A 21,781-nucleotide genomic window follows, 5' to 3' on the forward strand; every position below is an offset into this window, starting at 1 on the left:
CGGGTGTTCGGGGCAGGGCGGGGGGGGCAGCCGTCACGTGGCTCTCGCCGAACGGCTCCTACCGGGGAGAGCGGACGAGCCGCGCCCCCGCCTTCTGCGGCCCCTGGGCGGCGGCGGCGGCGGCGGCAGCAGCAGCAGCAGCAGCAGCAGCAGCAGCAGCAGCAGCGGTGCGCCTGCGCGGGGAGGATGCGGCCGGCCTCGGCGCCCGCGGCGTCGCTGACGGACGTGGTGAGTCCGCCCCTTCCGTGGGGCACCCCGCGGGTGGTGGGTCTGTCCTCAGCGGGGAGTGGGGGGGGCTCCCTCTCGGGCTGGGGTGGTAGCGGGGCCGGGGCCCTGCCCCTGCCCTAGAGACCCCCCCCGGCCGTCCCCCCTCCCCGAAACGGCCGCGGGGGAGCGGTCTGCGGCGAGCGGGCGGGTGCGCCGCGGCGGTGTTTGGGCCTTCAGACCCCGGGGCAGCTCGGGGGGAGTTGTCGAGGCCCCTTGGGCAACTCCGGGTGCGAGGCCCTGTCTGCAGGGCCCGGGTGGTGTCAGACGGGGCAGCGGCACCGCCCGCGGTGCCCTTTCGTCCGCCCCTCGCAGCAGCCTTTCCCCTTCGCCCCGGGGGTCTCGGCCTGCGTGGCTGTGGTCGGGGATTTGTGGGAAGACCTCATCATCCGTGATGAGCCGCTATCAAAAGGCCAGATCCTCGCTTACTCCTTTTGCAGAGCTCTGCTTTTCATTCATGGACGTTATTCTTACATTGTAATAATTCAAATAAAAAACATCTTTCACATGAACCCAGACAGACTTTTTTTCACATGCTCGCACTTGTGGACCCCACACTCCAAGACCTTGTTAACGTAGATAACTCTGTCATCTAAAATAGTTCAGGATTACACTTCAGGAACCAAAACATTAGACATTGCAATCTTGCCTTTTTTGCTTCTTGGTGTAAACTTTGGCACTCCAGAACCACGGAAACCTGAAAATCCTTCCCCCGACACTAAAAGTGTAGATGCTTATTTTTTCATCAGACGTGCATATCTTTTTGTGTATTTCTGCTTAGAATACTTTTAATGGAAAGAAAATTAGTCCTATGTTTTGGTTCTTTTATTTTATGAATAATGATAGCATTGCACCTGGGAGATTCCCGTACTTTGTTAGCAGTTATGCGATAACTCTTTCCAAAGGGTCTTAGTGTAATTATGCTTACAGATGTTTGGTGGGGTTTTTTAGAGTGGCAGTACCCACACTCTTCTGGGCTGTCACCTGCTGTTCCTCACTGTACTGGCGCAGCTGTTTTTGTAGTGATATGTTGAACTTGACTGGGAACTGATCTGGCTGAAAAAGTCTTCTCTCAATAAAAGGGTGGTTTTCCATGGGAATGAGTTCTCTGATGAAGTTCATGTTAAAATGTCTGCAGTGAGCAGTTGTGGGGACACAGAGCAGGGACTTCGGAAGGGGAAAGAAACAGCTGGGTGGTCTCTGTGCAGGCATAAGCAGCTGTTTTGTCAAATGTGAAACTCAGCCTGGGTTTGGGGGGGGAGGGGGTGTGACCCTTTTTCTTTTTTTTCTTTCTCTGAAGCTGTAATTTCCTAACCAAGGTAAATGCACACTTACAGATGTGCTTAATTACCTTTCTGTTTTAATGCTCGGAGCAGTCTGTGATTTACTTGAACTAGAAGAAGACTCATAAAATGGGAAACAATGACATTTTACCCAAGATATCTCTACATGGTAAAAGTATAAAATTCAGACTTTCTTGTTTAGGTAGGAAATGTGTTTTAAGGACTGTGTTTGTAGCAGTACTCATGTAATTGAGGTACTGGCTCTGGCAACTATGTGCTGCTGTGCCACTCACTTCCCTGTTTATTCACTGGCCTTCTGTACCCTGAGCAGCTGCAGTAATTACCAGTGTGCTTGCACACTGTGGTATATTAACAGTCAATTGTAACTTGAGAGAAAGCATGTTGAAATAACTATTCATTTTCATTGCTTCTTTTTTCTCCTTAGGTAATTCTAGAAGCTATGGACATACTCTTTAGAATAAGAGGAGGCTTGGATCTTGCATTTCAGCTGGCAACTACTGATGGTGTGTCTATAAGACTATAACAGATTTCTTAACATTTATATAAATGACCTTTTACTAATAAACTAGTTATGATGTTTATTTTCTTGGCATTTCACCAGTTGTTAAGTGCTTCTTCCCAAACCCATAAAGATCAAGTACAAAAAAATGTTATTCTTTATCTCCATTAATTTTCTGACAGTCTTTTTCCATTGTATGTTTTTTATTTTAATTTGAAGTAAAGTTTAAATTGCTGTTTTTAGGTCGTTTTATTTACATATTTTTCCTACTTATGGTTATGGTATTGGGATCACTTTTCAGTTTGAATCCAAAGTTGACCATGAAGTTCTAAGCAAACAGAGAATAACCTAATGACAATGAATTTGGTTATACAGGATTATATTAATAATACAGATTTAAGATTGTGGTCCAGTCTTTCTAGAGCAGTAGAGAATATGAACTACTAATCTACCTAATTATGGCAGGATTGAGTACTGCAGTTCCATGTGATAACAAGGGACTACACCATATGGCATTAAGAGGCTCCTCTAGTCCCACAGTCTTACAGTAAAGTGACATTCACTTCAGAAACTCTGCTTGAGGCTGTCAGCGGCCATTGAGCTATCATAGGGTGGAGCATGGAAGGAGGGTGTCTTTAGCTCAACTGTAGCTCATTCTGTGTTTTAAAAGGACATGTCTTTACTAGAAACTCTGAACTTGGTGCTAGTGAACCTTGAAAAGGAACTTTGGCTCATTTCAGTTTGTGATGTGGAATAGAAACGTTGAATACGTTGGCGTAATGCATAGCAACTTTTTGTGAATTGCATCCTCAGAGAAAGACTATTTATTTGACTTTGTTTACAGTGTAGTGAATTTTAACCACAGTGAAGCAGAGTGATACTCAGATTGTCCAAGTGTAGGGTATTCACACCTGTTAATGTGTATATATGGCAGACCACTCCTTTTGAAGGCAGTGAGGTTTTTCTTTTGGAGGACATTTAGGTAAATGGCACTTAGCGCCATGGTCTAGTTGGCGTTAGGTCAAAGGTTGGACTCGATGATCCTAGAGGTCATTTCAATCTAGTTGATTCTGTAAATACATTAGGTTTCATTGGATTTTTCTTTTACTGTAGTTTTTGCAGACTTCTAGTGCAAAAGTCAACTAATAATGCCCAAATCTAAGTTAATGCATTAAAGAAATACAATTCAGCATAGTCTTTGATAGCTTGTTAGGCTTTGTATAAATTATTGCATTCTAAGTAATGGTTTTTAATCTCCTCAGTGAGGAAAACAATGCAGGTAATGTGCAAAAGTTGCTCTGTCATATCCAGTATTGGTTCAGGTTGTAAGGAGTGTGTGAAACTTAAAAAGTCAAGTCAAGCTCTGAAAGACAACAGTCTATACTGGTAATAAAGACTTAGGCTGACTAAGGTGTGGCTTACAGTTACAGGTTTATGTTGGCCAGAATTTGATTTGCAGCTGCAGTGTAGGCCCTGCTTTTCCAAAAATTAGTATGGTTTTGGTTTGTATGTCTGAATAATGATAGGAAGTCAGAAACATGTGACTCAGATGAGTCTTTTGAGTAAATCCTGGACAGATTCAAATATAACCATACGTAGAAGTTTGTCTGTACATAGAAGTTCCTTGGCAACTGTAGGCTTGGTTAAGAGTTATTGATGTGAGAATCGACTACAGTGTAGGTTATTCTTCTGTAAATCATTCAACTCTTCATGTTTGATAGCATCTGAGAGAAACAGTACACTTCTGTTCAGGCAGGTGTGAGTGTGAATGTTTGAGACAGACCTAAGTGAAATCTTATCTCAGTTTTTGTTTACATAGCCATTTTTCTGATCATAACAGCACTTACGTGTTTATTCCAAGTCAAAACATGTAATTTTTTTTAAAATATATGCCTGGTAGCTATGACAAAAGTGAGGGAATTTTCTAGGCTAATTGTATCCTTATTGTGTTTCAGAGGCATCAACAAAAAAGGCATTAGGATATGTTTTCAGTGATCTTGCAAACAAACTGTCCTCAGATGTTCTTGTATTAAGAATTTGCCACAGTTCAGTCTATGTGTGGCCTAACACTGGTATGAACACTGTTCCAGAGCTGACTGATGATTCTGCTTGTAAGGAGATAAGACGATTTATACAGTGAGTATATTTAAATTTTTTTTTGTTATAGATTAATTTCATATTACAGAAATTTCTCTTTCTCTTGATATTTCAGATTTGATCAAGAGGATGAGACCAAACGAAAGCTTGGCAAAAAAAAGGATAAAAAGTTACAAGATACGGTATGTGTCTCACCACACTAATAAATTATATCAGACAACTTACCATTTAAACATTTTTAGATCTGCCCTCCCCAGGCTTTTCTGTACACAAATACACATTGACACGACTTAAAAGAATCCTTTTAAAGTTATTGAGACTCATTGTGAATGCAGAGATCCATCTACAGTAGATCAGCACATAGAAGTTTGTCTTTAACATTACTAGCTTTTTTTAACCTAAGTATTTTGTTACTGAGTTTGATATCAAATATCTACAATCTTACTTTTGCCTTCTTGGTGCATGTGTTGTTGATGTACTGTTGGTGTCTTTATTCTCTGCAGCAGCAGATAGTCAATATAGACCTCATGTTGGAAATGACATCGTCGTTAGCTGCTTTGGCTCCTGTCATTGAAAGAGAAAATAAGGGACACCACTACATTAATATGACATTACCAGTTGATGTTGTTGTCTCTGTTTCTCCAGAGGAAACGTGGGGAAAGTAAGTGTTATCCTGAATTTGCAATTTTTCAGCTTCATTTCTGCTTTTTCTTGAAATAATGAAGTAAAGCTATCATTCATCAGTTTAATGAAGTAGCATATAGTATTTTTGTAATGGAATTTAACTGTGTAAATAATAAAAGCTCCTGTAGACAGCTGTTAGCTTTAATGATCTTGAGACACAATCCTTATGCTATCTACAAAAAATTCAGTTTATCAATGTCTGATTGATAACCATTGCTTAGCAAGGAATTGAGAAAGTCCGGAAAATGTTCTAAAAATTCTTATGTGTGTATACAAGTGAGAATTGGAGTGTATTTGATGAGTCTTTGTAATGTCAGTACTACCTTAGGGGCTGCAGCTGGGTAGGTGAAGGTGGAAAACATTGGAGACTTCCTCTGTATTTTTCCCTTGCATTTTTTTCCATAGGATTTGTCTCTGCAGGATGCTAAACGGGGTGGATAAAATGTAAAAAAAAAAAATCTAGTCATATACGTAACTTTTATTTCGGCAAATACTCATAATGGTTTTGTTTCTGATATGAGACCAGGGTACTTGCACTTTGGAGGGTTGAATCACTAGGGAGTAGTTTCTGTGTGCAGACATGCTTTGAGTAAAGCACAGTGAGGTTCTGTCTTTCTCTGTGGGAGTGGAAGTAGTAAGTTCATCAGACCAGGTGCAAATGTGCATATAAGTAATTGTATAACTATCAGAGCTATGAGAGAAAATGTTTCACCATCGCTGTTCTATTATTTCAGTATTCTCCGTTATACTTCACAGGGTACAGAATCTCCTGGTAAAAGCAATTCACAGGCAATTAACTGACATGGAAGGATGTATCATGAAATATATGAAGGGAACATCAATTGTGGTACCAGAACAATTTCATTTCATGTTACCAGGAAAAAATCACCTTGTAACAGTCTCGTATCCCACAGGTATTTCAGATGATCAGCTGGAAAGTTACAGAAAGGTAAAGCCAACAAATACTAACAGAACCTGATTTTTAAACAAAAAAAGTTTTAATTATTATTTTTGTAACTGAAGCAGTGGTAAAGCTTTTCATGTAGCCACCGTAGAATAAATACTAACAGATACTGCTATTTTTTAAATTTAGTTTTATTATAACTGAAGCAGCATACTGAATGTGGAAGCTTGATTTATTAGAAGTTATTTTATAAATGTGCTAGATCTAATTTTTGTAAGGGAACAACAGAAACTTCAAAACTACATGGGATTTGTTTTAGATAGGTTTTATGTAAATTTTACTTCTGGTATTGTATTCTTTGAATTTCTCCACTTCCATGGTAGAATATCAGATTACTTATAGCATGTTATTACTTTCGGGCTTTAACGCGTGTCCTGAAAGGGTTGGGGGTTTTCTGTTTGTTTTGCTTTCTTTCTCAGGGTTGTGTGTTGTTGATTTGTTTGTTGAGGGGGGTGCTGCTTTTTGTGGCTCACAGCTGACCAGCCTTAGCTAGCTTTTGTTTTTTTTTTTTGCCTTCTGAGTTGGCATATCTAGAAACAGGAATATGGATGAGGTGGAACCATGGGGCTGAGGATCGACAGCCGGCTAAACATGAGCCAGCAGTATGCCCAGGTGGCCAAGAAGGCCAGTGGCATCCTGGCCTCTATTAGGAATAGTGTAGCCAGCCGGTCTAGGGAAGTGATCGTCCCTCTGTACTCGGCACTGGTGAGGCTGCACCTTGAATGCTGTGTCCAGTTCTGGGCCCCGCACTTCAAGAAAGATGTTGAGGTGTTGGAGCGAGTCCAGAGGAGGGCGACCAAGCTGGTGGAGGGTCTGGAGGGTATGACCTATGAGGAACGGCTGAGGGAGCTGGGATTGTTTAGCCTGGAGAAGAGGAGGCTCAGAGGTGACCTTATTGCAGTCTACAACTACCTGAAGGGAGGTTGTAGCGGAGTGGGAGTTGTCCTCTTCTCCCGGGCAACTAGCGATAGGACAAGAGGACACAGCCTCAAGCTTTGCCAGGGGAGGTTCAGGTTGGACATTAGGAAGAATTTCTTTTCAGAAAGGGCCATTAGACATTGGAACGGGCTGCCCAGGGAGGTGGTAGAGTCACCATCTCTGGATGTGTTTAAGAAAAGACTGGACATGGCACTTAGTGCCGTGGTCTAGTTGACAGGGTGGTGTCAGGGCAATGGTTGGACTCGATGATCCCAGAGGTCTCTTCCAACCTGATTGATTCTGTGATGTTCTGATGTGGCAGTCCTTTCAGATTGAGACATGTACCTGGCAGATACCTGTTCAGGTCACACAGTTACACATACCGAGAGTGGGGAAAGAATCTACTGCTGCTTTAGAGGCGTAGAAGCCATGGGGATTTTTCGTTTTCTTCTTCCATGTGAAGCATTACGGGGTATATAAAACCTAATCTATTCCTTGCATTTGCAGAGGCCTCAGGCATTGGTGGCACATCAAGTCTTTCCTGCCATGTCTTCCGTTCACTCTTACCCACTGATTGCTGAGCATTACCATAGCTAATGTAGTTGGGTTCAGTGTTGGGTCATCTGCCTAAAATGTATTAGCTGTGTTACACACATTATCCTAGTTGATCTCATCATTCCTTTCACTCTTAAGCTCTCTGAAATAAGATAATATATCTCTTTAAATGTGGCTGCTGTGTTGTAAACAGTGCTTAAGAGATTTAAAAAAGAGGCTGAATCTGCTTAAACCATCAGCCAGTATCTTTACTTTGTCTCAGTATGTGGTTATTTGTATGCCTTCAATACTGGTTAAGATTATAATTCAGAGTGTGTATATCTACACTACTACATGGATAAAACTGTAATCCTTTCCTGTTGTGGTGTATTTTACCGTACTTTCATAAGACACTTGTCACTCGTGATACCTTGAGTGGGGCTCCAGTGGCAGGCATTATGTGACAGGACTGCATAAAATAGTGGGCCCTTAGATGGGAAGGAAGCCTGCGTGAGCTTCCTTTGAGAGGTGAGATCTAGTAGTAAACATACACGCTGCATATTAATATATTAAAATCTGCTTAATTAAATTTACTAAACTATGCTCTTAAAATTGTTCATGTCTCTGTTGTTACTTACAATGTGATGTTTCTCTTAATCCAAAATTTGAATTGTGCTCTTTATTTTTATTCTAACTTGCACATAGGAATTACATGGCTTATTCAATCTCCCTTGTGACAGACCATATTTCAAGAGAGCAAATGCTTATCATTTTCCAAATGAACCATATAAGGATGGATATCTCAGAAATCCCCATTTACATCTTAATTCACCTGGTACAGAGTCTGGTATGGTAAGTTTAAACTGAAACATTTGTAAGAAAGTATTTTTTTATTTTTCTTGAGATTTGTTGTTAAAAGAAGTAATTTAGACAGTCAATATTGTACAGATGAGAGAGAGTGAAATAACAGACTTGGCCTTTGAAGCAAAAGGGCTTCTCTGCATAAAATAGCATTGCTTTAGCTATATTTGTCCCAAAGAAATGGCATTTTCCTGGAAAAGGATGTACACATTTTTAGTATGTATTTTGGAAGTTTCTCAGAACCAGGAGCTAAATGTTTCTCAGAAACTGAAACTATGAATGGAAATGTTTAGGTGACAAAAAAAGGATGAGTCATCATGTGTGAATAACAGCCGTTCAGTTCTAAAGATTTGCAATCCCCAATTGAAAGCTTTTACAGTGCAAGTGACAAGTCGTATGACTTCTCTGAAAATTGATGTGAGTGTGATCAGATGCATTTGTATTATCTCTTTCTGTGCAGGTTTATTTAGTACATGGCGTATATAGTTATCACCACTATATGCAGGATCGGATCGATGACAGTGGTTGGGGCTGTGCCTATCGGTCTTTGCAGACAATCTGTTCTTGGTTCAAACACCAAGGTTACATTGATACACCTATACCGACACACAAAGAAATTCAACAGGTACAGAACATTTAGGCTGACTATTTTATGCATGGTTATCTAGAAAAGTTTGTATAGATTATTTTTAAAATATCAAATTCATATATTTTAAGACTTCAGATTTCTGTGATATTTTTATCTCTTAAATTGAGCTATAGTAGTTCTGAATTACTATTTTTAACAAGTTTTATTATAGAAGATCTGTGTCCAAATGTTTATCAGTGTCAGGTGACACTGGTAAATAAGTACAAATAAGACTCATTAAAATAGTCCTCAAAAAATTTCCTTGGATTAGTGTTCTATTAGAAGCTCGCTTCTAATAGAACACTAATCCAAGGAACACATAATGATTATGACATTTTCACTGGTTTTGCCTAATGAAAGAAAACAAAGAACCCAATGTGTCACATTAAAATCAGTTTTAAAACTGACTTTTGTCTTCAGTGACAGCTGGATTACTCTCCAATGCTATGCATTGATTTAGTGCTTGCTTTTGCAACTTTGCCTTTGAGAATGTCCTGGTTTTGCAGGGATAAAATTTATAGAATCACTGTTCTGTTACATTTTGTTTCAGTTTGTGGCCAGCCGTGGGATGGTGATCAAGGCAATTAGCAGTGACAGCCAGGGCAGCTGCCCCAGGCTGGCCCACAGGTGTATTCTATAACATTTAACATCAGGTTTACTATAAATGGGAAAGCTTGCTGGGTAGGGGAGAGCAAAGAGCCCCTCCCATCCCTCCCTTTTTTGCCTTCTCCTCAATGGTTAGTCTCTGGAGGGACTTGCCACCACTCTATGGGCTGAGTATAACTTTGTGTCTTTTGTATTAGTATTGATATTGGTTTTCTTATTGTATCATATCTGTTTAAATTTCAGCCTACAAGTCTCCCTCCTTTTCCCAATTCCCTTTCTCAGTTGGGGAGGGGTCTTGGGTGGTAGAACAACTGGCCATTGTTTAGCCCTGGGTGCGCGCTAAATGGAGACAGAGAGTAGTGGGCTTTTCCTGTCTTTTGAACTCTTCTTCACTTTTTTCTATTGTGAATTCGAATGCATACCTGAATATGTTTGTTTCTGTTGACACACTGAAGAAAACCTGTAGGCTTGGGTAGCTAATATTGTATGCCTAGCAAGAAATACTGCAGTTATCCTCAGTCTTATAAAAATAGTTCGTTGTGTTATATTTATGTACTGAATGTTTTTAGCAAAGTTTGATTCAGTCCATAATTGATAGGGATGTGAGCACTAAAGTTAAAACTGCGTTTCCTGAGTGTTTCTCAGTCCACAACTAAACGTAAAAGCAACTGAAGTCCCTGTGCTCCTGAAGTATTTTTAGACATCTAGAAGAGGGCAGTAGCCTTCAGGAGACTTTGTGGGCTTTGTATCCTGAGTGGAAAAGGCCCCTCTCAAGTGCTGCGTGTAACGTATAAGCCTCAGAATGGAGAAGAGTTTAAAATAAACCACAACCTTGGGTGTATTTCAGTGGCCTCTTCCTCAGAGCACTATGTTATAGATGCTTTTCTGAGATGCTTTGAATGGGAATCCAGGTGCTTCAGTCTGTGAAGGGGATTCTGCAGTACAAATGATGCCCTCCATTATTAGAGAGCTCAGTGCTCACCCTCCCAGCCTGAAGTCTGCCTGTGGACCTGGGGTTATATTCTGTGCTTATAGGCACTGTCTGTATTAGTGTTCAAGTGACATTTCCAAAACAGAACTGCATTGAATGAATTTGAAATCCATTTGTCTGCTTTTGACCGGCTAGGTTCAAAACACATTCCCATATATATAAAGCAACTTTGTTCACAAAAAGTGCTGGAATTGCCTACTATATGTTGTTAACGTTTGTTTTTCTTCTTCATCGTGATGTTGCAAAGGCACTGGTTGATGCTGGAGACAAGCCTGCAGCATTTGTTGGGTCACGGCAATGGATTGGTTCAATTGAGGTACAGCTTGTTTTGAATCAGCTTTTTGGAATAACATCAAAAATATTATTTGTCAGGTAAGAATCAATACCTGTTTAATAGCTGAGTAATTATTAAAAAGACTGAATGCCTTAAAATGCAAATTACCATTACAATACATGGGATAACAGGGATAATAAAAGAGATAATAAATCTTTTAAGGGTTCCTTGTTCATAAACCCTGTATCCCTGCCTTTGGTTGTGCTAAGTGCTTACAAAGGAAGGTGTTGCTAAATTTCTTGTGGGCTTGGCATTCTGGTTTGCAGTTGCTATAAAATTGCTTAATGGTATGCAAACTGATGTGGAATTCAGCCTATTCCTTTGCACCACAAACATAACTTTTGAAGCAGGCACACAGTCTGGTACTCGTAGTGAACTGAATGTGCACTGACAGTAAATTAGTACTTCTTCCACAGAGCTAACCTGTCAGTTCAGGACTGAGTCAAATTGCTAAGCAGCCTGGAAATAGCGTTCTCTTTTCTGGGTTTGTGTGACAGATAAAACAAGGGATTTGTTTCCATTCTGACAATCCAACGCTCTCATACACAATAAAGAACCCTACAAATATATTTGGGAGAAAAAGAATAATGTTCAGTGTTTATCAGAAGTAATGGATTTTTATCATTTAGGCAGCACTAAGCAGACTAACAAATCCCTGAACATTTTGTGATAAATACAATCATGAAAGAAAGAATATATACTAACTTAGGGTGTATGAAAATTCTAGTTGAACAAAATACTACTTGTGAGTTATGTTTATTTAGAGTAAATTCTACTGTAGATATTCTAAAAGAGAATGTGACCATGGCGATGGTGATTCTTAATGGTAGGAAAATAGTTCAGTTCTTCAATATTTTGTAAAGCTTTATACAGCCAATTTTAATCTTTTTTTGTTCCAGAGCTTATATTTGCAGATGATCCACCTATTATTTATAGCAGCTGTGACAGGCCCTGCCAGTATGAAGGTTTTTATTCCTGCACATAGGAATATAGAATAGATTCCTTTGTGAACTGGGTAGGATTGCTCATAGTGCTGCTACATGGGAGCAGCAATGTTTTTCAGGATTATGAAAAGCCAATATCACTACCATGCTGAGCAGAAGAAATGTCGTGCAGCTTTTTCAGCTGGTCCCTGGCAGTAGATAGCATTTTTGTCTTGGGCTTATTTCCAGCTAGCACGTCTAACTCTTTATGGAAATAAGGCTTCACAGCTGCACTAGCAACAGTAGTACTGAATCCATTATTGTAAATGCACCGTTTTCCAGAGTTCCAGTTTTGTATTCTGTCTGCATTTAATCCATCTCTCCAGGGACTTGAGAAGCAGGCACACAGGCTTTCTTTGGGTTTTCAAAAGGTTAACCACTATATGAAGAAATACAAAGACAATATATTAAAAATATCTGTATTCATTTCCTTGCCTAGCTTCTGCCACCTCTTTTGGGAGTACTGTCAGTCTTCTAAGTGGAATAAGAGTCTCCATCAGACACATGTCTTCAGCTCCAAATCCTGGAGTATGTGCATGTATTGTGTGTGTGCCTTTCTCTTCCATGTAGGCTTCTTTAGTCTGTGGCTGGTCCCCATAGTTGAAAAGGAAAGCAGGGAGATGATAACAAAGCTAAGTTCGGTGTTGCTTTGAACAGGTTACTAATGATGTTTGAGATTTGATTTTTAAAGACAACTTGGGTATGAGTACTGCAGTTGCTTGTGCAATTACAATGGAAACTTGTCTTAAGAGATGTCATTATACACACCTTTATCAACACCTTACCTTTGTTATGTTTCTGATTAAGTTCTGTTACTTCAGCTCCCCCTTGCTGACAGATGTAGCCAGTCTGTTTTTCAGCCACTTCGAGGGAGCCATTGGGGCTCACCAGCTGTCCCTGCTGTGGGAGACAAGCACCAGACATGTGTTAGAAGCTGTGTGACTCCAGGTGCTCCAGTGGCAACTAAGCTTACAGCAGGTTCATGGGTCCAACCAGAATCTTCAAGTTGCATTAAAAAACTCTTTTTCAGATGGTCCCAGGATGTTTACACAGGAAAACTCTAAGCCACTTTCTAATCAGTTACCTGTGCAGTTAAGGAGTATAAAGGATAATTAGAGAATTAAGCCTAGTGAGGATGACAAATCTATTGTTGTTTTTCTTACCTAGCCAGGGTTCTGAACTAGCATTGCAGGGAAGAGAGCTTGCTAATCATTTCAAGACTGAAGGAACTCCAGTTATGATTGGTAAGTGCCTGAGTATCGAAGAATTCCAGTGAAAGTGTGTGGCCTCCCTATGCTGAATTTCATTTCAATTAGAAGTCATTCAGTTTACTGTACAAGAATTAATCAAAACTCTAGATGAATTAAAAATTAGGCTTTTCCCAAGGGAGCCTGGAAGACAATGCAATTTCCTCTGGCTGGTATCTTTTCACTCGGTATTTCTCCCAAGCTCAGTATTAAACCTGGTAACAAAAGTCAATCTAAATGGTGTTCGTAAAAGGTGCTGTTAAAGTCAGAACTCAAGAGCTGACTTCCGCTCTCTAGAGGAGCGAAAGTTCTTACAGTTCCCCAAAACCTCCTATCACGGAAGAGTAGCGTTTATCTGGCTTTGAAGAGAAGGGTATTATCCAAATTCTTTTTAAGACCAGTTTTAATAATCGGAGATGTTGGTAACATAAGAAATGGCACTTGTAAGAACACCATAACTGTAATTGAACTATTTCCAAGATAGCCGTGGTTTAGAAAATAAAGAATATTGAAAATATCATTTTCCGCTTTGATAAAACCTTAATTTTAGCAATTTTCGCAATCCATATTTGGCACTCCATAAAGATAGAGTAATGCTCAAATTAGAGGTGGCAAAAGTCCAGATTTTGGTATGAAATATTCTTGGCCTTTCAGCAACCTTTTTGTCTGAATTTCAAGAATTTAGAATCCGATATTGAAAAATCTTTTAGTCTGTAACTTATCTTTCCCTGTAATGCTGTGTTGTGGATTGGTTTAATTTTTATTGTTGTTGTTGGGAGAGGCAGCAGTTGGCTTTTGGGGTGGGTTTTGTTTTGTTTTTTTTTTCCTTGTGTTCTCTTGGGGTTTTTGCAATTCCTGTCATCTGTTGTGTGGAGTCATTACTACAGTATCCCAAGGATGTAAACTCCTCGTGCTATCCGAAAGAAACATGCAAGAGTTGACCTGTGGCCAGCTCGTCAAAATATCCTCTTTTCCTGTTTGCAGGCTAGAGAAAGGGGAGGCAGAAATTACTCCTCTGCCCCTAATATCCAGTGATGGAACTTAGTAGAAAACAGCAGATAACCCTTATCCAGAAATTCTCATTTCTGTTCTAATTTTAGTCCTTTTACAACTAGGAAGTTTTCCAGATTCCTTTTCTACAGTTCACTTTCTTTAAAGACAAAGTGAGCAAAACAGATGTTTGAAATATTCTTGACTTCATCTGGTGGAAGTGCTGAGGATTTAACCTGCCTTGCTGACATGGAAGAAATTTGGAAAGTAAATTCTCTAGTTGTAGTCAGTAAAGTAAAATAAGTAATCTTCCCTAGTTGTAGTAAGGATAGGTTGTTTAATAATGTGAAGAATCTTACGTAGCACGGCTTCAGAATAATTTTTTATAACCAAGCTGATCTGTTAATGTGGTTTTATTTTAGGCTTGCACATTTAGCCAATCTCAGTGAAAAATTTGAGCAATTTGTGTTCCTCTCGTTTTAGGTGGTGGTATTTTGGCTCACACGATATTAGGAGTGGCTTGGAATGAGATTACAGGGCACATAAAATATTTGATTCTAGACCCACATTACACTGGAGGAGAAGATATGCATGTTATTTTGGAAAAGGTGAGGCTTGATGCACATTATATATATACACACATATATGTATGTATATACATATGTTTTGGCATTAAACAAATCATGTACAGCCAAATACAAATTGGCCATTCTATGGCTCCTCCATTCCTTATGGAGGAAGTGTTGATCCCAGTTAACATGTATATATGCTACTTATTGTTAGTTTCTGAAACTTAGTGTCTTTGGAGAAGACATATTGGGTCAGCAACTACATAAAGTTATAGTACAAAGAAATGTTCTTTACTTTCTCTGAATTAAACCATCTCCCCTTTTACCCAGTAGTGCATACAATAAAGGTGTTTGGTATTTTGCATGGAACAGAAAAATCTGTTCAGCATGTAAAATGCTGTTACTGAAGCAAAGAAGATAACCATTTATTTAAAATTTTTAAAAAATCCAGCATGAGGCATTCTCAAATCAGGCCTTGAACTAAGTTTAAGGGGCAGGTACTGAGCCATTTTGAGTATCTGGGAAAACTCTAAAGTACTAAAGGGTATGTAATGTTATTTCTGTATTTAAAGCTACTAAAAGGGATGACACAGCACATTATGAAACAGTAAACATTGTGTCAGAAACTTAAACTGTGAAAGTGACTAAATCATCCTATAGGTGATAAGTAATCAATGTCTTTTCTGGTTTTCATATTAAGTTGCAAATAACAACTTTTATTTCATGTCTTTATTTGATACGCTTGGGTTGGGCCCAACTAGAAAAGCTGTTGAAAAAACATTTTGCTAGCCCTACAATGATCAAAGCTTGAAATGAATACAGAAAGAAATCATTTCCAAAGCACGTGTAGCACCCAAGGCTGTATGGCTACAAGCTGTTCAGGAATGGTCCAGGAGAATAAAATACTACATGCACAACTCACTTGCCTCATCAAAAGAGGGGAGGGGACCAACTGAGGTGGACTTGTAAGTTTGTAGCTCTTTTCTTCAAAAACACCTCATATAATTATGTGGTACTCTGCAAACTTAAGAGCTTTGTTAACTGTTTTTCTGCTAAATCATGATCAGCAGCACACCTTCTGATATTAAGAGCTGTTTGGCTTTGAAATAGCAGCTATTACCAGAGAAGGCAAGGATTCTTCCAGACATGAGAAATGGAAACTGTGAGAATGATAAGAGTTTCAGAATAATATTAGTCTGTACCAGAAGGAGGTAGTGGGAAGGGGGCTGGCAGGGAAGAGATACTACTTTTTAGGAACTGAGCTGGGGTGAGGAGGGAGGAAGTGGGGGGGAGAGAGACACTGATCTCTCTGTGTTTTTTGATCATTGTGTTTTCCGTTAACGTGTTTCCAGGCATGCGGAGAACTCCTGAAAATGGTGTGTCATTGCATTCCATAGATATTTGAAAAGATTTCATACATCTTAGATTGAAGCTAGTAAAATAAAATAGATCCAATAGTAGTAGATAGGAAAAACAGAATTCGTAGTAGATTTAAACGCTGTCTTGCTTTATTCTTGGACAGGGCTGGTGTGGATGGAAGGGCCCAGAGTTTTGGAACAAGGATGCCTATTATAACCTGTGCCTACCTCAACGACCAAAAGCTATTTAAATTCCACTCTTATGCTGGAACATGCTAAGCCAGAATACTAGCTGATCTACATATAACGGTCTTGTTATTTATCAGAGTAATGCTTTAAGTCAATCAAAACCCAGTTGAAATAGAAATGTTGCTTGAGTAATTTAAACTAAGAAGTGGGTTGGTTTTTTTTAAATGAAACCTCTAAAAATAAGTTGTCTGCTGTGAAATGTATTTCTTACACTCTTTTCTTTTGGCTAGAACAACTTCATGTTTATACAGCATTTTTTATTATACTAAAATCTTTACAGATTAAATGCCCAATCCTTTTATTTTATGGAATTCTCTCTTGCCAAAAAGATGGAACTGTCTTCTGCCTTTCAGGTTCCATATAGGGAGGTGTATAGTGCACTATGAATTTGTTCAAAGGCATTATTTGCTGCTGGTGCTGTTGATAGCATTTTAGAAGAGACGTGACGGAAAAATGGCTGTATGTACTGTATTTTATGAACTTTGTTCTCATATTTAAACAGAAGAAAAAGTGAGAGAATTAATTGTTATATGCTCATTTATTTATAGCTGTATGGATATAGCTATTCTAGGAGGAAAAAAAAGGTCTTCTGTAAGAAGTAAAAATAAACGAGCTTTCCTCCTTCTCGGAAGGAGACAATGTACCAGCATATATCTGGCTGCTCAGTGCATAGTCCAGTCATGTTTCTTCAAGCTTCAGATTCCCCTTGATTTCACTTTGGGATTACAAACTGCTTCTTTTGTCAGCTAGGAGACAAGATCTGTCAGATGAACAAACAAGAATAAGTCTGTATCTAATGCAATCAAAATGTTAGGATGCACCTGTGATGTTAGTAAAGATGCTGTCTTTGTGAGCTACTCCATCAGTAGAAGTACCTGCTGTTTCTTTTTTTATTTCTCCTGTGTTAAAGTAGCCCTTTCAGTGGCATTCCCTGTACGCTAGCCATTTTTTACAAGACCATAATCTTAAATACCTATGCAAGTTGATCCTTACTAGCAGGCTTCTAAATCCAACTGTTACGTATCTAACACCAAATTTATTTACTTAAATGCCAAAAGCATTAAAAAAAAAAAACAAACCCAAAAAAAACCCAAAAAATACTCTGGATTGTAGTAAGCCAATGGTATTACACACCATCTGATCTTCTCTTCCTGCTTGTGGATCTGCCAGTTTCACTTCCTTGTTTCTGTGCAGCTGGATCCTCTCTCAGCAAGCCGCGTTTGTCACCTAGTAAGTAGCCAGACTGTCCTCTCAGTTTCATTGTCTGAGTGTGCTGAATTGTTGTGAGGAACTTGGCACATTCCAGAAAGCCATAAGCCAGTGCAAGGTCTGCTGCTGTTTGTCCACTGTTGTTGCACAAGCTGAAACACAGAATTAACAATAACCATTCAATTAAATTGGAATATGTATTATGAGCAAGCACTGGTCAAGATTAATTAAGTGGTAACTTCAGATAGAAGTATGAAGAATCAATACCAAGAAGGCTTGTCAAGGGTAGCATGGGGATGTGCTGATACAGAGGGCCGGTATTAAATGCCAGAAGGACTAATTATTTTAAAATAAGTTTGTCATCAGACTAGGACTGGCTTAGCGTATCAGAAAGGCAAGAGGAAGGTGAGCACAGCTTTAGTCAGAATGGAAAACTAACAAGAACTTATGATCAGGAATATTCTCTTAGCAGTTACTACGAAGGTCTTTAACATGGAACTAAACACTGGCGAATATGCTGTGCTGCTTTGGTGTTTATGGCAGTTTTTAATACTGCTCTTATGCCTATAGTCTTGCTATATTTACAGTCTTAGCATGCTCGCTCTGAACAAGAAAAAGTACTGGGTAAAATACACATATCCTTTGATGCTGTTACTGAAATGACTAAATGTAGCTCATCTTACTCAATTTTGGCATCACCAGCAACAAGGAGAGCAAGACATTCCAAACTCCCAACTTTTGCTGCTTTATGAATCGGGGCTTCACCAAGGCAATCCTAGAAACAATTCATATATAGCAGTCATTTAAAGGAAGGGGAATAGGATGAAGCTATCTTGTTCTCCAACATGACTGTTTATGGAGTGTTATTCTGTGTACCAGTTTGTTATGAGTTGAAAGAGAGATTAAAGGAGTATTAGCTAGTGAAGTGTACTCAGTAACTGCCATTAAATGTTTAGTGTATTCATCACAGCAAGGTAGAAATACTGTCCCATGCAATACTCGTTGTTTAACCTTTACCTTCTGAAAGACTATTTACATAGAATATACTCTGTACACTGATCAACTGCACCTTTCAGCGCTGTTCAGGGATTGCTGTGACCAACAACTTGCTGCTACCAGCTGAGAGGTATGAGCAAATTAAACTTTGCAGCTAGAGGAAAAATCCTGATGTTTACTGGGAAGTAGAGGCAAAATCTCAGACGAAAAAGGAATACTCGGTTGTGTAAGAGAATTAAGGGGTTTTTTACACTGGATGCAGCTCTGTGTGAAAATTGCATTATATGTAGCAAATGAAGTCACTAACACAATATAGATAGGATTTGTGGTCCATGCTAGAATAAAGTTACTCTAAAATAAGCAAACCCCAGCTACCTTGTGCAATACAACTGTGTATATAAAACCCCTCTCAGATAAAAAAAAAATATGTAAATAATATAAATTGGATTTACTGACATGCCAGGTTAGAAGGGGGAGAAACAAAACTCTATTTTTACCTGTTGGTTCAAATTTGCTCCTGTCTGCAGTTGCCAAAGTAGGAAAAACGCTTCACCACCCCAAGCAGCCAAGTGAGCTGGAGACTGACCAAAGGCATCTGCAGGTGCGTTCACACCGGTTCCTGCCTCAAACAGATTGCTGAAACTGCCAGACTAAAATAAACAAGATTAAAAAAAAATGCACAATGTTATTGCCAGTCTAAGCCACGGCAAGTCTTAAGAACACTACATCATAGCTGAAAACATGCCCCTCGCAAAGCATCGGCCCTTTCTGTTCCTTGAGAATGCCATTTAAAAAAAAAAAAAAAAAGCGATCCAAACATGGCTTTTTTGGCTTTTAATCTCATAACCAGACCTACCGATAGACGTCGGCAGTGCCCCAACACAGCCATCAGCAACCCCAGGCAACCTGGAGTTGATGCAGCTCCGCAGCTGGGCTCCCGGTAAAGCAGAAGCAGCAGCCCGCCCTTCCCCACCGCTCACCTCCGCGCTGCGCTCGGGAACCGGCATCGCCTCCCTCCGCCGAGCGCGCCGGGATCTCGGGGCGGCCGAGGCGGCGAGGGGCGGCCCGCAGATGTCCCTGTCCGCCGCACCTCGCAGGATGGGGCGGCAGGGGAAGCCCTGGCTGCCCGCGCCCCCGCCCGCTGCCGGCAGCGGCACGTACGCAAAGCGGAGCGCACGGGAGGGCAGCCGCCCGCCCGGCCCGCATTGGCCTCCCCGGGGGCGCTGCGGGGCTGGGCGCCGGGAACAGGGCGGGCGGGCGGCCATGGCGCGCGGGGCGGCCCGGCACGTCCGTCACGGGCAGGCCCGGGAAGGCACCCCCGGAGCGGCAGCCGGCGCCCTCCCAGGGAGCGGGCAGCGCCGGCTGCTGCGTCCGCCCGCCCATCCGGGGCAGCGGGGAGCGAGGGCCAGGCGGTGCGGCGGCGGCCCTGGAAGCCCTCCTGTCGCTGCCCTCGGGAACCCCGGCCCCTCCGGCTGACCGGGCTGGGTATTAGCCGTGACATTCCCCTGATTGCGGTAGCCGAGCCCAACTCCCAACGCCGTTCTGCCAGTGGTTTGGATAGACTGTATCAAGGCAGACTTGATGGAGGAAAGAAAAAAAAATTAAAATGAGGATTAAATTGGAATTTGTCACCCAAAAAGCTTAAGTCAGCATAAAGAAATCCCTGCTCAAGCTCTGCCACGGGCTGAAGGAGACTGAACAGGCGTGACAAATGCAGCCATCTGGGACACCCACGGCTCCCGTTTAGCGTATAGGTTACAGCAAGTTCATCACCAGTCCGAGTGGGACTGGACATCGGGGGTTGCGGAGGTCAGGCTAGCCGCCTGCTACATCTCTGTTCAAAACACATTTGCAAAAACGGAATTTCCATTTTCACTTCCTCGAGCACTGCATGTCCTAGAGAGGGCCAGATGTCCCACAAGGGCCAAGGTCACAAGCAAGCTTTCCACCCATAGACCTATCTGTGCTGGAAACCAGAACCAACCACAGCCATGTTCAAAGGCAGTTACCATCAAAAATAATTGTTTGGAATCTATTTTGAACATGGTGACAGTGACGTTTCATGGTGAAACCTGCTTTCCCCCCACAGAGCTGTAGTACTCAGTGTCCATGCTTGCTGGGGAAGGCAGGGGTAGAAGAGCTGAATGCCCACGTGAAGAGAAACCACATTCCCCACCAGTGACTGCTTTGGGTTTGCAAAAACAACTGCGTAACTTCGTTTTGCATGGACACAATCTTTGCTCAGATTATGTTTAAAAGCAACTGCCTGTCGTTTCCATGCTATAAAATCCAATTTGACAGAGGATTCAGCTACCAGTAATCATGCTTCACAGTTAAAAGCCTGAAGAGAAGTGAAGAGCATCTTCACACAGTGTCCAAGGTATACGAATGTGTTTCCTTAGTACTGTAGTATTTCCTTCTGTGTCAGATGCCTACATGTTTGTTACGGAAGTTACTCATACTAACTACCATCATTTAAAAAAAAAAAGGAAATCAAAAGTCATGTGTTTAAAAAGAAAATAAAATTGCATGTTTTTGAAAAATGGAGTTAGGGGAAAAGAAGCCTAACAGTGTTCCTTTAGGGTATTACAGTTCTGAAATAAACGCACAAACATTATGACAATTACCTCCTGCTTCTCCTTCGGGGAAGCAAATATAAATTATTTAAGTAGTGGAATATGAACATATACAGTATCATTTTAAAGGTGCAGAAATCCAGGTAAATAGGCAGCGTTATCAATTCAGCAGAATTATTTCAGTAAGTGACAGTTTTCACCTCTCCTTTCACACAGAAAGAAATGCACTTGTGTAATTACCAAATGTTTTTTTTCCTGAACAGCTAGCCAAGCAAATTAGTTAATGAACAAATAAAATCCCTACACTGCTACCTGTGCATTGTTAGGGATGAAATAACTCTGCACAGATGCCAGAAATCCACAGTCATTGTTTATGCAACTATAAAGACTCTTCTGAAAACACACATATCCAGAAGTAGCTTAAGACTAAATAGTCTTGGATGGCCCAAGAGGGTTTTTTTTTTTTTGAAGACCTTCCTTCCCCTACATGACCTCAGCAATTCACAGGTTTGAAGCTGCCCCCCGAGGAATCCCATCTTTCCAGCCTAAGCACCTACACAAACTCTCCCATCCTGCCAGCTGCAACTCTCTTCAAATTCCTGCTATTAGTTAGTTCTTGAGCTTTGTATCACATTTTGCTCACCTCATTAGTGCCTGCGAAACTGTTCTGCCCCTGAACGACTGATATTTATTTGTATTGGTTATAAACACAGACCCAACAATTCTGATCGATTTTGTATGGCCCAGCCCAAGTGCCACTTAAGAAGAAGGCTTCCAGGCTGCAGCTGTTCTGGAACATAACTTGCTAAAAAATTCCCCTGCGCTTCGTATCTCAGACTACACATCTTGCATAGGGATCAAGAAAATGAAATTGGAAAACACTGGTCCTAACAAACGTGTGCAAGCAACCGGATAAACCA

General features: G+C 40.8%; 2 protein-coding genes across 3 annotated transcripts; one reads left to right on the plus strand and one right to left on the minus strand.

Annotated features, from left to right (window-relative positions):
• Nucleotides 1-34: 34 nt before the first annotated feature.
• Nucleotides 35-16,942, plus strand: UFSP2 (UFM1 specific peptidase 2). The gene is made up of 12 exons (XM_068403498.1): nt 35-228; nt 1,993-2,071; nt 4,023-4,203; nt 4,280-4,346; nt 4,668-4,825; nt 5,605-5,797; nt 7,970-8,116; nt 8,586-8,750; nt 10,598-10,722; nt 12,835-12,911; nt 14,388-14,512; nt 15,996-16,942. The coding sequence occupies exons 1-12, from the start codon at nt 187-189 to the stop codon at nt 16,080-16,082; spliced, it is 1,446 nt and encodes a 481-aa protein (XP_068259599.1). The 5' UTR covers nt 35-186; the 3' UTR covers nt 16,083-16,942.
• Nucleotides 3,826-19,531, minus strand: ANKRD37 (ankyrin repeat domain 37). Of its 2 annotated transcripts, XR_011048403.1 has the most exons (6): nt 19,266-19,531; nt 18,783-18,935; nt 17,973-18,064; nt 17,215-17,441; nt 12,453-12,567; nt 3,826-4,728 (listed from the first exon to the last, which is right to left on the minus strand). XR_011048403.1 is itself a non-coding variant. In XM_068403499.1 (5 exons), exons 1-5 carry the CDS (start codon nt 19,290-19,292, stop codon nt 16,827-16,829), a joined length of 513 nt encoding a protein of 170 aa, XP_068259600.1. In that variant the 5' UTR covers nt 19,293-19,531; the 3' UTR covers nt 15,995-16,826. The 2 variants fall into 2 exon arrangements, 1 of the variants encoding a protein (XP_068259600.1); XM_068403499.1 differs by lacking the exons at nt 3,826-4,728; nt 12,453-12,567 and adding an exon at nt 15,995-16,840.
• Between the last annotated feature and the right edge of the window lie 2,250 nt (nt 19,532-21,781).

This window comes from Nyctibius grandis, chromosome 6, assembly GCF_013368605.1.
Source record: "Nyctibius grandis isolate bNycGra1 chromosome 6, bNycGra1.pri, whole genome shotgun sequence".
Classification (NCBI taxonomy): Eukaryota; Metazoa; Chordata; class Aves; order Nyctibiiformes; family Nyctibiidae; genus Nyctibius; species Nyctibius grandis.

Bases quoted from the DNA above. Each gene is read 5' to 3' on its own strand.
- ANKRD37 (XM_068403499.1), bottom strand. From the start codon at position 19,292: ATGCCGGTTCCCGAGCGCAGCGCGGAG. The intron at 18,065-18,782 runs GTAAAAATAGAG...AATTGTTTCTAG, and splicing joins GAGCAAATTTGAACCAACAG to GATTGCCTTGGTGAAGCCCC. The intron at 17,442-17,972 runs GTAAGATGAGCT...TCTGTGTTTCAG, and splicing joins GCTGGTGATGCCAAAATTGA to CTTGTGCAACAACAGTGGAC.
- UFSP2 (XM_068403498.1), top strand. From the start codon at position 187: ATGCGGCCGGCCTCGGCGCCCGCGGCGTCGCTGACGGACGTG. The intron at 5,798-7,969 runs GTAAAGCCAACA...ACTTGCACATAG, and splicing joins AGCTGGAAAGTTACAGAAAG to GAATTACATGGCTTATTCAA. The intron at 14,513-15,995 runs GTGAGGCTTGAT...ATTCTTGGACAG, and splicing joins TGCATGTTATTTTGGAAAAG to GGCTGGTGTGGATGGAAGGG.